This window comes from Agaricus bisporus (genome assembly GCF_000300575.1).
Source record: "Agaricus bisporus var. bisporus H97 unplaced genomic scaffold AGABI2scaffold_11, whole genome shotgun sequence".
Classification (NCBI taxonomy): domain Eukaryota; kingdom Fungi; phylum Basidiomycota; class Agaricomycetes; order Agaricales; family Agaricaceae; genus Agaricus; species Agaricus bisporus.
The window spans coordinates 749940-765371 of NW_006267346.1; the positions used below are offsets into that span (position 1 = coordinate 749940).

The 15432-nt window shown below is 45.6% G+C and overlaps 3 protein-coding genes across 3 annotated transcripts; all 3 read left to right on the plus strand.

Annotated features, from left to right (window-relative positions):
• Positions 1 to 1320: 1320 nt before the first annotated feature.
• AGABI2DRAFT_76834 (hypothetical protein) lies at positions 1321 to 1701 on the plus strand (the record flags this gene model as incomplete). Its single annotated transcript, XM_006455731.1, has 1 exon — positions 1321 to 1701. A coding segment is annotated over one exon (381 nt), but the record flags the coding sequence as incomplete, so codon positions are not given.
• A 5342-nt stretch (positions 1702 to 7043) lies between these two features.
• Positions 7044 to 9106, plus strand: AGABI2DRAFT_76455 (hypothetical protein; the record flags this gene model as incomplete). The annotated part of the gene is made up of 3 exons (XM_006455732.1): positions 7044 to 8027; positions 8082 to 8594; positions 8660 to 9106. Coding segments are annotated over 3 exons (1944 nt in total), but the record flags the coding sequence as incomplete, so codon positions are not given.
• A 1268-nt stretch (positions 9107 to 10374) lies between these two features.
• Positions 10375 to 11285, plus strand: AGABI2DRAFT_76999 (hypothetical protein; the record flags this gene model as incomplete). Its single annotated transcript, XM_006455733.1, has 2 exons — positions 10375 to 10722; positions 10770 to 11285. 2 exons carry the CDS (start codon positions 10375 to 10377, stop codon positions 11283 to 11285), a joined length of 864 nt encoding a protein of 287 aa, XP_006455796.1.
• Between the last annotated feature and the right edge of the window lie 4147 nt (positions 11286 to 15432).

Consider the following 15432-nt stretch of genomic DNA (forward strand, 5'->3'; position numbering starts at 1 on the left):
GGAGCATGAGGTACACATGGGATGTTTCTCTGACGGTTTCTGCGGGGATTTGTTTCCAGGAATGTATTGCATGCCCGTGTTCACTGTACCAAAGTCGGACCCGGGGAGTTTTCAATAGTAACCCACCAGAGCTTCGGTAAACATTCACTCAATTCCATGACACCCCCCCACATCAGGAAAACGTAAATCCAACTTTTGTTCAACTTAAATAACTTAAACATGAAAAAAAGTTCACAATAAGGAAAAATTTGCTCACAGGTTTTAAAACAGACTTTTTTTCTCCTTTTAAAACTTATTCTGACTTTGAGGTTAAGGTGTAGATGTTCAATCAAGTAATTTCATTGTTAAAAAGAAAGAATAAGTCATACTCAAGTCACAAAAGCATACAATTAAGGCAGATAAAGGAAAATAAGACAAGCCAGAGTCATAAAGTCAATTATAAGAGGCTTAAGAGTGAATAAGTCATAGAGAAAGTCATTATATTAGCATAACAAATACAATACATTGTATAAAATCTACACAAAAGGATGAGATTGGATGATGAGGGAGTGATGATGAGAAAAGAAATATCCTACAAGTCACAAATGAGTATGAGAACATACAGAGATAGAGAGCACTCACTAGTGACCAAAGAATCCCCAAAATCCTTCCAAATATCCCCTCAAATATCCCCCCAAGTATCCCCTCAAACATCCCCCCAAGTATCCCCTCAAATACCCCTCCAAAAATCCCCCAAAAAAGCGTCCAAAATAGGCAAAAAAGCGTCCTAAACCAGCTTAGAATCAGCTGGGGGAGAGGTAGGAAGGTGAAGAAGATGTTACTTACCATATTACAGGCCTGGAGGGCAAGAAAGGGGAAGGGGGAGGATGGGTATTGAGAATGGCTTCGACTACTTCACTTTCGATCTTGAACGACTACTTTCCTTATTCTGATAAGTTTCTATTTTTATCTTTATTTCTATTTTCGGTGTTCCTCACCAAGTTACATTTCAAGCCGCTTCCGCATATACTACACAGTTTTTCTATTATACTGTACAGTTTATCTTAAGCCGAAATGTGGCCGAGTACTTATATCCTCAGCCACCACATTTTCACCTCAGTGGTCAACAAGCCTTCGTTGACGCTGAGGTGAGTAGTTTACATTCGTCTATCTGATATATACTTACCCATGTCCGTAGTTTATATTTCTTTAGGTAAATATTATAGTGGTCAACAAGCCTTCGTTGACGCTGAGTTTATATTTCTTTAGGTTATGGGCCCCGGTCTGTAAACTTATATCAACGAAGATACACACAGCATAAACCACTAGCTTACTTTCGACATGGCTGGCACTGGCGGTAGTGCACCCCCAATTTTCGCTGACGCAGCGAAATTCAACGGAACGAACTGGGTTGCTTGGAATGGGTTGATTCGGATAGCCGCCGATTTACGAGGCGTCTTTGGTTACCTCGATGGTACAATCCCCAACCCATCCCCACAGAATAACATTACTCCAACCCCGACTCCCACCACAGCAGCGGACGCCGCTACAACAGCCCAAACACCGGTTGATACACCCTGGGAGTCGACTGCTCCCTCGGCTACCAAGTGGCGAGTTAGGAATGCCTGGACAATGGGCTTGCTCATATATAACACGGCCGATCCGGTAGGACTTGGCATAAACATCAACGGATCAACTGCAGAAGCTTGGAAATCATACACAGACACCTACCAGATCACCTCCGAGATTGCCCTTCTCAACGCCGAGCAAGACCTTCATAACGTAGTTTTCAATGATGGGGAGGACTTCGTCGACTTCATCTCGCGTCTTCGCACAAAGTGGTCGAATGCTACAGCACTCGGTGCTCAAATCAGTGACATCTCGTTCAGGACTATCATCTTGAATGCATTGCCGTGTTCATGGGATCCCATCGTCGCTACTCTTTATACCACTCAGACTTCTCGTGATGCTATAAATCAACTCATGACTCACTGGGCGAGGATCAGTCGCGACCGCACCAATAACACCCAAACTTCAACCTCGGCACTCCAAACCATTTCCAATAACCGTGGTCGTGATCGTCAGCGCTCGCAGAACTCCAATCTTTTGTGCACCAACTCCAACTGTGGTAGGCGTGGCCACACGATCGAAAACTGCTATTGGCCAGGAGGGGGGAAAGCAGGACAGTTCCCTGCAGGTTTCGGCAAACAGAGAGGAACGACCAACGCTGCGACTACCAATGCCGAGCAGACATCCGCTAACTCGGCAGCGAATACTACTGAGCAAGTTTTCGCGCTCGTTGCCCATGATCAGCACGACGCCGTCTCAGAGGTACCACCTTCCCCAACCCATCCTTCATCATCTCCTTCTGACAAATCCAATGTCAGGCCGTCCTACAATATCATCCCACTTACATTCGGGACGATTGAAGCAGATGATTGGAGGGGGAACGACAATGAACTTACACAGTCTATACCTGAGTGCCACAATGTCGATATAAATGTTAACGATGTTGCTACTTTGCTTGATTCCGGAGCGAGCGACCACTGTTTCGTCGGCAGACCTCTGTTCTCCAAATACCAAACCATCTCACCACCTCGTAAGGGGAATTCTGCGGGGAAAGATTCAACGTTTACGGTTGACGGTGCAGGGATGGTGGAATTTACCACTGTCATAGACGGTGTATCGTCGAGGATCGTGCTGAGCGACGTTCTCCACACGCCGCACCTCCGTTCTAACTTGATCTCGGTGTCCAAGTTGGTCTCTAAAGGAATGAGTGTGAGCTTTGATGGCGACGTAGCGAGAGTGAAGAGGTCGGGAAATGTTATTGTACTTACAGCAATCAAAAGGAATGGCCTATATGTTGTACCGACCACGAGTTCCTCGCGTCCTGAGGCGAACATCTCTCAGAGCAAGAAACAGGCAGTGGCTTTCGACATCTGGCACCGACGACTCGGTCATGCTGGTGTCGAAACGATAAAGAGGATGATAAAGGGAAATACAGTATGGTCGATGGTGTCGAAGTTGCTGGTCCTACAGAGTTGAAAGCTTTATGTGAAGACTGCATATATGGAACACACACAACTCACCCCTTCCCTGACTCGAGCTCTGCTGAAACTGAAGCCCTACAACGTGTCTACATCGATATTTGGGGACCGTCGCCTGTCCAGTCGGCCGGTGGGTTGAAATACTTCATGTTGATCATCGACGGCGCCACATCTTACCGAATGGTGAATTTCCTACCCACGAAGTTGGCTGATGCTACACTGAAGGTCTTCCGGGACTTCCATCGCCAGGCAGAACAGCAAACGGGCAAAACGCTGAAGCGAGTAAAGGTGGACATGGGGAGGGAATGGTTCAACGCCTCGTGGGACACGTACGTAAAAGAACACGGTATCACCCTTGACTTTACCACCCCATACGCCCACCAGCAAAATGGCAAGGCTGAGCGGTCTATGCGTACGCTCCTTGACACGGCCCGTACGATGCTCACCGACTCCGGCTTGCCGCAGAAATATTGGGCTGATGCTGTCCTCACTGCTGCGTATATTCGTAACTTCATCCCAAATACCCGTACACCTGATGTCATACCTGCCGAGGCGTGGACAAACCAGAGACAGGATCTTTCACACCTCCGTCCCTTTGGTTCTGTTGCATATGCTCACATCCCCGCCGAAGTCAGCCCTTCGAAGTTGTCTGCACGCTCTGTCAAGCTAGTCCTTATTGGGTACTATGATAGGACAGGTTATAAGCTGATGGATCGATTGACCGGCGCCGCTTTCAAGTCGCGCGACGTGATTTTCGAGGAGGCTAAACCCCACTACTCGACGGATCCCATTGTCACCTATCCTGCTGACGACGCCCAGGCCACAACACCCCGCTCATCAGTCATTGCACCTCGACCCAAACCAATTTCATCCTTACACCCTACTCCTGCTGCTCCTACTCTATCACATAACCCGTTACCTATCACACCTCCAAAGCCGCCTGCCGTTCCACAATCGCAGAAGACTCCCGATATTTCGGATAGCGAGGATGAGGTATCCAAAGCTGTCATGCCGGACGGTGACACCCCCATTGCTATCCGCAAGCCTAAACGGGAGGTTAAGCTGAGTGCAAGGATGAAGGACAGTCTGGAATACATGAATAGGCCTACTGCAAGCATGGTTTCTGCGTTTGTAGTGGACGACTCCGCAGTTCCTAGCACCTTCAAGCAGGCTATGTTACGCCCGGACCTCTGGATGGAGCCCATGTTGAAGGAACTCGCTGTCATGGAGGAGAAGAGTGTCTTTCGTCTCGTCCCTCGGCCAGTTGACAAGAATGTCGTCAAGTCTAAGTGGGTCTTTGCGAATAAGTATGACGAAGAGGGTAGGATTGTGACTAGGAAAGCGAGGTTGGTGGCGAAAGGATTCACACAGATCCTGGGGGAAGACTATGATGAGACTTACACTTCGGTTGCTCGGTTGGAGTCCGTACGGCTAGTTTGTGCGGTCGCCGCTTCTCTTGGCCTACGCCTCTGGCAAGTCGACTTCGTTTCTGCATTCTTGAACAGTAAAAATTCCTTCGAAGTCTACATGGAACCACCGCCGGGTTTTGACGAGGGGGGAGATCGAGTGTGGCTGCTCCTCAAAACCCTCTATGGGACAATGCAGGGCGCCCATGATTGGGCGCAGACTCTCGAACATGCCTACCAAGGACACGGATATTATACTTCCAAAGCAGATCCACAAGTCCGCTTCAAGACTGTCAATAACGAGCTCACCTTGACATCTACATGGACTGATGACATACTTGGCGCGTCCTCGACGGAAATGGGGGAGATTAAAGCCAAAGAGGAGCTGAGGAGTAGCTATGAGATCAAGGATTTGGGAACGGCGAGATTCATTCTGGGGATGAAGATTGAACGTAATGACGCCGACGGCAGCATCACCTTATCACAACGGGCATACTGTGAACGAATGCTTGAGCGCTTCAGCATGAACGACGCAAATCCTCGCCGAACTCCTTTACCTGCTAGTGTTACTCTCTCGATCAAGGACTCGCCTAAGACGGAGGAGGAGATTGTGGACATGAAGGGTGTACCATATCGTGAGGCCCTTGGATCCCTCATGTGGCTACAAGTCGCAACTCGTCCCGATTTATCATTTGCTGTCAATCTACTTTCACGTTTCGCGAATAATCCTGGCAGAGCTCACTGGAACGCACTCAAACACACACTCGCATATGTCAAGGCGACGCTCGATTACGGAGTGACATACTACCATAATTCCAGCCTCCGTCCATTTGGATATGTCGACTCTGACTACGCCGGAGATGTTGACGGGCGCCGCTCCACAGAGGGGCATATATTCTTCGTAGGGGGAGGACCAGTATCTTGGGCTAGCAAGCGACAGGAAACTGTTGTGCTATCGACGGTGGAGGCGGAGTACATGGCCTTTACTAGGGCGACTCAACAGGCCATTTGGCTTGACAAGTTCATGTGCGAGATTGGGTTGAAGCAGGAAAGACCTACGAATGTCTTTGGAGATAACACCGGAGCGATAGCGAACACACAGAACAACAAGAACCACCGCCGAACTAAACACATCAACGTCAAACATCATTTCATTAAGGAGACGGCAATGATGGGTCTGGTGGCATATCCTTATGTCTGTTCAGCTGAGAATCTGGCCGACATCCTCACAAAATCACTTCCGAAGGACGCTGTTACATATTCTTGCGAGGAGATGGGCTTGTGTGGATGATACGTCGAAGCAGGGGGAGTATTGAGAATGGCTTCGACTACTTCACTTTCGATCTTGAACGACTACTTTCCTTATTCTGATAAGTTTCTATTTTTATCTTTATTTCTATTTTCGGTGTTCCTCACCAAGTTACATTTCGAGCCGCTTCCGCATATACTACACAGTTTTTCTATTATACTGTACAGTTTATCTTAAGCCGAAATGTGGCCGAGTACTTATATCCTCAGCCACCACATTTTCACCTCAGTGGTCAACAAGCCTTCGTTGACGCTGAGGTGAGTAGTTTACATTCGTCTATCTGATATATACTTACCCATGTCCGTAGTTTATATTTCTTTAGGTAAATATTATAGTGGTCAACAAGCCTTCGTTGACGCTGAGTTTATATTTCTTTAATGGGGAGGGGAAGAATGATGGTGGTGATGAAGAAGAATCAACGTTGTGCTCGAAACAGAAGTTCAACATGTCACATGACATCATGTGACTGCTGGACTTGTAATTTTCGGGCAGGATAGCGGTGCTAGTTCCGGATACTGGATACCGGATACTAGATATTACATAATCAAAATGTCGTGACGTGGCTGGCTGGTTTGAGAACGACAAGTCCTTCCTACTACTACCAGTGGTCCAGCCAAACTTGCTAGACGCTGTGCTATTTATCTCAGAAGACATCAATGGAACTTAGGCTTGAATCCGGACCTCAGTCCTGCAGTTCTCCGGCCTTGTTTGACAGGTATGTCACATTGTCTATTGTTATAACTTGTTCGATGGTTCATCATTTTTTGTGTCAAGCGGCTCGGTTCGAAGCTCTGGTGGCCCATCTGCCCCGAGTCACGCCTTGTTAGAAGATTCTTCGGTCACTTGCTTGAATAATCAGACTACCCCGGCACTCTCTTCCCTCCCTCCTGCCAGTGACGAGTCTTCGAGTCAGGCTGTACTACGAGCCCGTGGTCGTCCCCGCATCAAACCCATTGTTTATGGCCCCAAACGTCGACGCGGACGTCCTTCAGGTTCAGGGTCTAAGCAGAAGCATCAGGCTAAATCACGTCAACGCTCTCCTACTATCCTTCATGTTGGCAATCCCATTATACGGGATACTCACATTGTGAGTAGCCTCTATGTTATTTTACCCGTTCTAATCAACTTGTATCAAGCCTATGCCTGGGACTCATCAACGTGGTGCCTTTCTACAGCCTGTGATTGCTGCTCAAGTTGTGGAACCCATGGAAAAGGACTCAGAGGTGCAGGCAACATCTCCGTGCGTAATCCGAGTCTTTCTCTCATTATATTATCACTCAACTCTATTGATTTCGTAGACCTCCACTGCAAGCAACCTATCCAATTATTCAAGACGAAGATCCCAACTCTGTTATTCAAGATGATGTGGATGCTAGTGACGAGGAGACGAATGCCGATGGGAAAGGGATTGGAGAGGATGATGATTATGATGATATAGGACCTGAGGACGACAGTGGTAGAGGAGAGGGACGAAAGCGAAGGCCGCTTCCTTCGTGGCTGCTAGATGCTTTCAACAAGCGGGTGGAAGAGTCCAAGCAACATGATGCGCAAGGTCTTCCACCATTGTATTCGATTCACCAGAGCTTCTGGTTTCCACAGAAGTCTTCATTTTTTATTTTAGACGAGAAAAAGCATCTGTCTCCCTCAAATCTATTCAATCCGAATTTTTTTCTCTGGGATCCTCAGGCGTTGTACCCTTCAATTCCCTGTCCTCAATGTAAGTCTAGGCTTCGACGCAAGCAACACATCCCATGGCCTAGGCGTTGTGTAGACATGGACAACACGTTCTGGATCATTGGGTATCGATATCAGTGCCCAAACTGTATCAATCGACAAAGTGTTACCTACCGCAGCTGGGACTCACGGATACTTGATGCCCTTCCTCCTCACCTTGCAGCTGAATTTCCGGCACATCTTACTCATCGAAGCGCTATGTCCAAATCTCTGTTCGAGTGGATGCGTTTATGCTTTCAGAATGGAATGGGCTCGAAACAGTTCTCCGATTCACTTCGAGTTCGCCATTTGCTTTCTTATGACAGCCTTCACTTGCAATACTTACATCATCTTGCGTCTCTTTGTCAAGGGCTACAACGTTGGATGGATATCAAATATGAGACTTTTCTTCCTTTTGATGACAAGAGTCCACGAGGGCGGCATGGATTTGTTCCTGGCTCGGAATGGCTCCGTGACGTGTATGACACCTATATCGAAGGATATCAACATGACTTCAACCAGCATATGGCTATGCTCACAGGCAAAATATGTGCCATTGACCATAGCCACAAGGTATATCTCGCTTCGAGAGTGTTATCAAAAACATTCATTCATCTTATGCCCTAGGTCACAAAGCAGATTGCTCGTGTGGATGGAGAACAAGTATTCACGGCACTGCTCACAGTTACGAATGAGAAAGGCGAGATCCGCATTTGCAATTTCGTTGCTACAAAGTCACATTCGCAGTTCGAAACGGCTCTCACTCGCATGCGGCGGTCGCTCGAGCAATACGGGCATAGCCAACCAGTCCTGTTCTATACTGACAACATGGCCGACAAGCTGTTCCTCGAGAACTCGTTCCCATCCCTCCGAAATGATGTCATTCCTATAGAAGAATATTCACACCTGGACCCTCTCGTTATTCCACCCGACATTCAAATCATGCCTATGGACACTGTTCAATCAATCAACCATGCCATCTCGACAATTCTTGATGACGTACCAGTGGATAATGGAGAAATCGCTGTCGGTTTTGACTCAGAATGGAATGTCGAGCTTTCTCCGCAAGGATTTGTTCGATGTGCTGGAAAGACTGCTGTGATTCAGGTTGCTTATCAGAGCAGAATCTACATCCTTCAGGTCCATAGAAGCAACATAAGAAGCTTGATACCTTATACTTACCTCGCGACTTCCGATATTATTAGGTCAGCAATATGATTGCCCAGGGAAAATTACCGCAACAACTTGAAATCTTCCTTTCCCATCCTCGTGTTCGTAAAGTTGGTAGACTTGTGGATGGTGATTTGCAACGACTTCAGGACACATTACGTCCATCTCAACCTTTTGTTGGGGGTGTCGATCTTGCTAAGCTTGCTAAAGAGCGACATCTTATCAAAAATATATCAAAGTGTTCACTTTCTGATCTTTCTGCACTGGTATTACAAAGACGACTGGCCAAGAATACTCCACAGCGGACAAGCCAAGCATGGGAAAATCGTACTCTAACTCCCGAGCAGTTAGATTATGCCGCACGAGACGCTATGCTGCTTTGCGAATTTATGAAGAACTTGTGGCCCGCTACAGTGTTCCGACTCCGATTCCACCCACAGTACCTCTTCTCACACCAGTTCTTGTATTTGGATCAGATCTAACGAACGTGGTAGCTGACGGTCAGGTATGTCATGAACAATTGGAAAGTGTTGGTGGTGTTCGGGTAGCAAAGCATCACCTTGTGGTTGAGGTTCTTCGAGTTCACATTCCGGGAGCCGTTATCACCTCTCATCAGAAAAGAAGTCTCGATGGTTTTGGAGCCCCACCATTCAAACTAGTCTGTCTTCGCAGTCACCTAAAACTTTATTCAGCACCACCCGTACATCAAACTAATCAAACAACCACCCCTAGTCATGGTCATCTCATCCCTCCGCTATCTAGCGCATCTCATAGCCATGAACTGTTGATACATGAACATGACGGGACATCAGATGGTGATTTGGAGAGTCAAACTGAAGTTATCTCGCTTCAGGATTTATTATCCACAGATATCTCCGGCTCTACCACAAATTTAGCAGGCTACAGCGTTGACAACGAGAACACTGGCACTGAGACCACTGCTAGCTCGAGAATTATTGGCGAGATTGATTCGATGTCGAGTCCATCTGAATGGGACTACTCTATCCGAAGTCGAGTGTTGAAGGACCCATGGCATTTTTTTCATATGTTATATCTTCCTGCTACGCACGGACTGCGAAAACAATTTACGCGAGAGCTACGAGATGGTCTTTTCATACCTAATGATGAAGACAGGCGAAGAATTAATTCTTGGGGTGCAGTACAAAAGCCTCCAAAAACTTACGAAGAGCTCCGAAACTCATCTCCTAGTTGGACCCGATCACGTTGTCGACATACAATACCACCACCACACATTCTTCATCCACTTATCTCGAAACTTTTCCAAACTTACGGACCTCTTCTCGATCCAATAACGAAACAACCTCTATTCTCAGCCAGCACGTGGAAAGTGGCAAAAAACCTTCTGGAACTCATACAAAAAGGTTTTATATCTGATCCGTCCAACATTCCGTTGTACACAAGAATTGGCACAGATAAGAAAAATGGTGGTTTGCCAATATACCGGTGTTGTCGGGGGACAAATGCGACAGAGGGTGGAGTTCACACTCACATCCGATCTCGCCTCCCTAAGTTTGGTGTATCAGTCCGCCACGTTCATGCTTCGCTACTCGATTTCACACTTCGGCACAATCTTTTGGTATGTAATTTTCAAATTTGATCAATTTGTGCTAGTTAACGGACATCTTTTTATTAGACTGGTGTTTATAACTCAACAGGTCAACGCTATCGAGGCCATTTCTCCATCTGGGTGACCAACGAAATCCAAGAGTTGCTTATCTCACTTCAAGAAATGTTTATTCAGCCAACGTTGATAAGTGGCTGGGTCAATGGTAACTTATATGTACCAACAACTGAGGTAATTGGGATTCTTCCCATTCCAGATGATATTCGTGAACAGAGCGCAATGGCACCTTACGTCCACTCTGCAAATAGTCAACAAAAACATTCATTTATTGCGTTGATGCAGGGAACAAGAAAGCCTGTCTTGCCTGTACATACACATGCCGAAGAACAGTATTTCCGTTTGCTCATGAATTCCGATCCGTCGTTCTCGCCTCAGTCTGGGGAACCTAAATGGAATGAAGCTGTTCAAGTTTGGAATGTGAATGCAGAAGCCCGAGATGGTGTTTATTACAAGGTATGCATAGCCTACATAGACGTACTTCACAACTTATAATTCAATAGCTCGTTGAGCAACTCAAGACATATTATTCAAGATGGAAAGCTCACTTGAATGTAAAAGAAGCTCTTTCATTGACATCGGAGCAACGACGCCCAGTTGCACAGATGGTTCATAACCCAAATCGTTCCCGCATTGTACCCCCAGTCACTCCAAGGCCACTTCAGCCCTATCGTGCATTGACTGGCTTCTCCGAACACGAGGCTAGTGATCTTCATCCACCGTCACTCAATACCATCCCAGCTTCGACTGACCCCACGGCCAACTACACCCAGCAAATTGAAATACGTGTCCAGCAGCGGGTTGCTACTCGACTCCAAAAAAAAACACCCATCAATAAGACCAGAAGGCCCCGCACTTGCAAAAAATGTGCAAATCCAAATTGTCCCGGTAAACGAAGGGTTCAGGACTGCCGAAACCCTTGTCAAGATTGTGGAAAAGTTGATTGTGCAGGTCGTAACTCCCATAAGCTTCATTTGCCGTGTCCTTATTCAGAGGTAGCTAGTCATATGCAAGGTTGAGAGTCATAGCATAATAGATTCATTGGATAGTCGACTTAGCAACTGCAGTGATTCATGCAGGAGCGAGTGCTGCGGTGCGACTCGTGCGAGTTGTGCCTTTTTTCTCTCACATCAATTCACACATTCCTGGGCCAGTCCCACAGTCGTCAGTTATCCGGATTTTTGCGAGTATCCTAGTGTCCCTTGAGTGCGTCCCTATAAAAGAATTTATGTGATTGGTTGTTACAATAGGGGCCATTACGAACCAGACAGGATCTACTTCGGTTCAGAGAAGTCCTTGGTTCACATCATCAGTGACAGAAAGGTCGAGTCACAAGTTGATGAGATGTGGTATAGATAATCCGACTTCAAGGTGTAAAGAGGGCTCTCCCCTCCTTCCCCTTTCGATTTTATTTTATTTTATTTTATCTCTTCTCGCTGCCGGTACTAGCACCGCTATCCCGCCAATTTTCGAGTCAAAGTTCCTCAAATCATAGGTAGGAGATATTTTCGGGTCATTTCTGCATGGATTTTGATGATCTAAAAGTGTATTCCTATAGTTTCGAGGTCAGGAAGTTCGAATATGTAATTAGATTCTTTGTTGGATGAAAGCCTATCGAGATATGGCACATTTAACATATAATAAACACAAGATTGCGCTGTAGCTCCTCGGATATTGATCGGATAATAAATCTAAAACCAGATTCGGATTCCTGGGCCTTGAGAACATATACTTACACTCTTAAACCATTAAGATCGGCGCAGGAGCCAGTATAAAACATGACATTCTTGTCATGTTTTTCTGTATCTCCATAACTGGTATGTTTTCCGACAAAAGCATACATATAAACTTATGTTCTTTTAATATTTTATGATTTGTCGTGATTTTTCCAGAATTTTCTGGCTAGTAGAGCAGGCTCTATGACGAGTCTATCTGCAGTTGACAATGACCCCCCCCCCCCATGATGGAATCTTGATATCTCCATAACGGGTATGTTTCTGACAAAAGCTTACATATAAACTTATGTTTTTTTAATATTCTAAGATTTGTTGTGATTTTTCCGGAATTTTATGAGCAGTAGAACAGATCTTACAATGACTTGATGAAAAGGACATAATATTTCCCAAGACTTTTTTGCTTTGTGTGTTATTATTGCGACTTATCACCTTTTCTTTAACTTACCTGTCAACTCTGCCTTCAAGTGCTCCCAAAATAAGTTCAAACTAAGGTATGACATGAATAAGACTAAAAAAGTCCATATAAGATTTGGACATTTTGCTGATGTAGTTTAGTGGTAGTGAAATACTCAAGGTTTTTGTGGTCGGTAACAACGTCAACCGGTAATGAGGCACCTTCCAGATAGTGCCGCCAGATGCGAAAGGCTTCGAAGATAGCAAGAAGCTCCTTATCGTGAGTGTCGTAGTTGAGTTCGGGAGCCGTGAATGTGCGGGAGTGGAATGCAATAGGGTGGATGTCGCCATCAGAGGTAATGGTGGATAGGATAGCGGCTAAGGCGTAATCCGAGGCGTCGGTTTCAACAATTATCTGTGAGTCGGGAATCCAATGGGTCAGAACTGGAGCTGTAGTGAAGGCCTTCTTCAACGTTTCGAATGCTTCCCGAGCTTCGGAACTGAAGTTCCATGGTGTACCTTTGCGAGTAAGGCGAGTCAAGGGAACTACGATGTCGGAATAGCCATAGATAAAATGTCGGTAGAAGTTAGCAAAACCCAGGAAAGACTGAACGTCTTTGACCTTCCAAGGTTCCGGCCAGTCTTGGATAGTCTTGACCTTGTCGCTAGACATAGTTAAACCGCCAGGAGAAAGAATATAACCCAGATACTCCACAGACTCAGAATTGAATTCGCACTTGTCAGCTCTAGCATAAAGACCGTGTTCACGAAGACACCGAAGGACTTCCCGTACATGTTTGCGATGTTGCGAAGGATTATCGGAATAGATGAGAATGTCGTCAAGATAAATGGTAGCGCTAAAGAGGCAGGAATGTTATAGACGGCGTAGCTATGTAATAACCACACCACTAACACAATAGCTGCTGCTCGTAATGCAAGTTCGTGGGGAGATAATGCAATGTAAAGGTTTTGTATGTGCAAGAAGGACGATCAACGGACAAGGGAAGGGGCTGGACTCTCTACAGTGACGGACAAAACCGTTGCAATGTTTATAACACCTTCAAAGATACTATTATAGCATGTGACAAACTGACCGTGACATCACGTAATTAACATTGTTCGAAAGCCATGCTTCTTGGCTTTAATTCGATAGTAATACCATTATGTAATTCTAAATATTCGTTGAAATACTGGCAATTTACTAACAAAGATGCATTGCAACAGTTTTGTCCCTCTCATTCACCAAGTACAAATCTCTATGTTTAGTACTTAGTATAGCCTCCCTTTGCCTTGATTACAGCTTCTACCCTTCTAGGCATACTCTCTATCAAATTCTGACACACCTCAGGCTTTATATCATTCCACTCCTTATCCACTCTTGTCCAAAGTTCTCCAATTCCCCTAAGTGCTTCTTCATACTCTTCAAGCTTGATTTTGAGGTGGTCCCAGAGATGTTCAATTGGATTGAGGTCTGGAGGCTGTGCTGGCCATGGCAACAAATCAATGTTGTTCTCTTTGAACCAGTTCTGGGCCTTTTTAGACTTGTGCTTGGGGTCATTGTCCTGCTGAAATATGAAATCCTCCCTTTCTTTCCCATAATACTCCACACTATCCTCCAGATTGTCCTCCAAAATGCTAACATATAGATCAGCATCCATTTTACCTTCAATTTGGCATGCATAGCCACATCCCTCCCAAAACATACAACCCCACATCATCAAAGAACCTCCTCCAAACTTCAAAGTCCCAGACACCAGTCTATCACTCAAGCCTTCTCCATCCTTTTTCCACACCCATTTTCTTCCATCTGACCCCAAACGATTAATCTTTGTTTCATCAGACCATACTACCCTTTTCCAGTCTTCTATACTCCAGTTTTGACGAGCTAAAGCCCAGTCCAAGCGATCCTTGCAGTGTTTGGCCTTGAGCAAAGGACGTTTAACCTTTACTACAGCCTTCATACCAGCGCGGGAAAGAGTTCTACGGATGGTCTTTGTAGAAATTGAGTGGGGCAAGCTGTTGGCAAGTAGTCTCTTGACTTGAGATGCGTTGTCAGCCTTTTGAGAGGTGATTAAGCGAACAGCGTAGCAGGTATCAGAAGATGTAAGCAGTCTAGGACGACCACCTGAGGATATAGCAAGGTTGGGACGGTGCTTGGATCTAATTCTGGATATAGTGGAATGATGTATGCTGGTAGAAGTAGAAATTTCATGAGCTGATGCTCCTGAATCAAGCAAATAAAGGATATGAGAGAGCTGGCTTGGAGTGAGGGGCTTCATTGTAAAGAATCATGCCAAAAATGCTCTGTATATATACTCAAAGTGTGGCTGTGCTGACTTTTCATCTTTGTTGAATGTGGCTGTGCTGATTTTTCAAGTCAGTCAACGGAGTCAGGTGACTTTGTACTTGGTGAATGAGAGGGACAAAACTGTTGCAATGCATCTTTGTTAGTAAATTGCCAGTATTTCGACGAATATTTAGAATTACATAATGGTATTACTATCGAATTAAAGCCAAGAAGCATGGCTTTCGAACAATGTTAATTACGTGATGTCACGGTTAGTTTGTCACATGCTATAATAGTATCTTTGAAGGTGTTATAAACATTGCAACGGTTTTGTCCGTCACTGTAGCTAGTAGTTGTATAACCACCGGCCAACTTCTGGAACTCTAGCTACGTGCGTTCGCAGCGCTAAGTGCCAACCAATAGCGTTCAGGAAAGAGCTGCAATGGCTAAACCCGCTGGTAAAGCTACTGACTCCGTCTCAGCAACCAAAGAAGCTACCGACTTATACCTCTCCTGGATATAAGCTGCAATGTCAACCCAGCTAGTCTCTTAAACTATCTTACTACTGGCAACTTAGTGAATTCGAAAAGCTAACGCTTTGATTCGACTAACTGTTTAGCTGAGGTCAAGGCCCCTTAGAATGTTCTCAAGCTAGTTTATTCCGACTACACTCTGTTAATTGTTACTTTAATTTCACAATCCTCAGAGCGAAGCATCAGCAAGAGGTTCCTAGAAGGTTCCTTGCCTCTC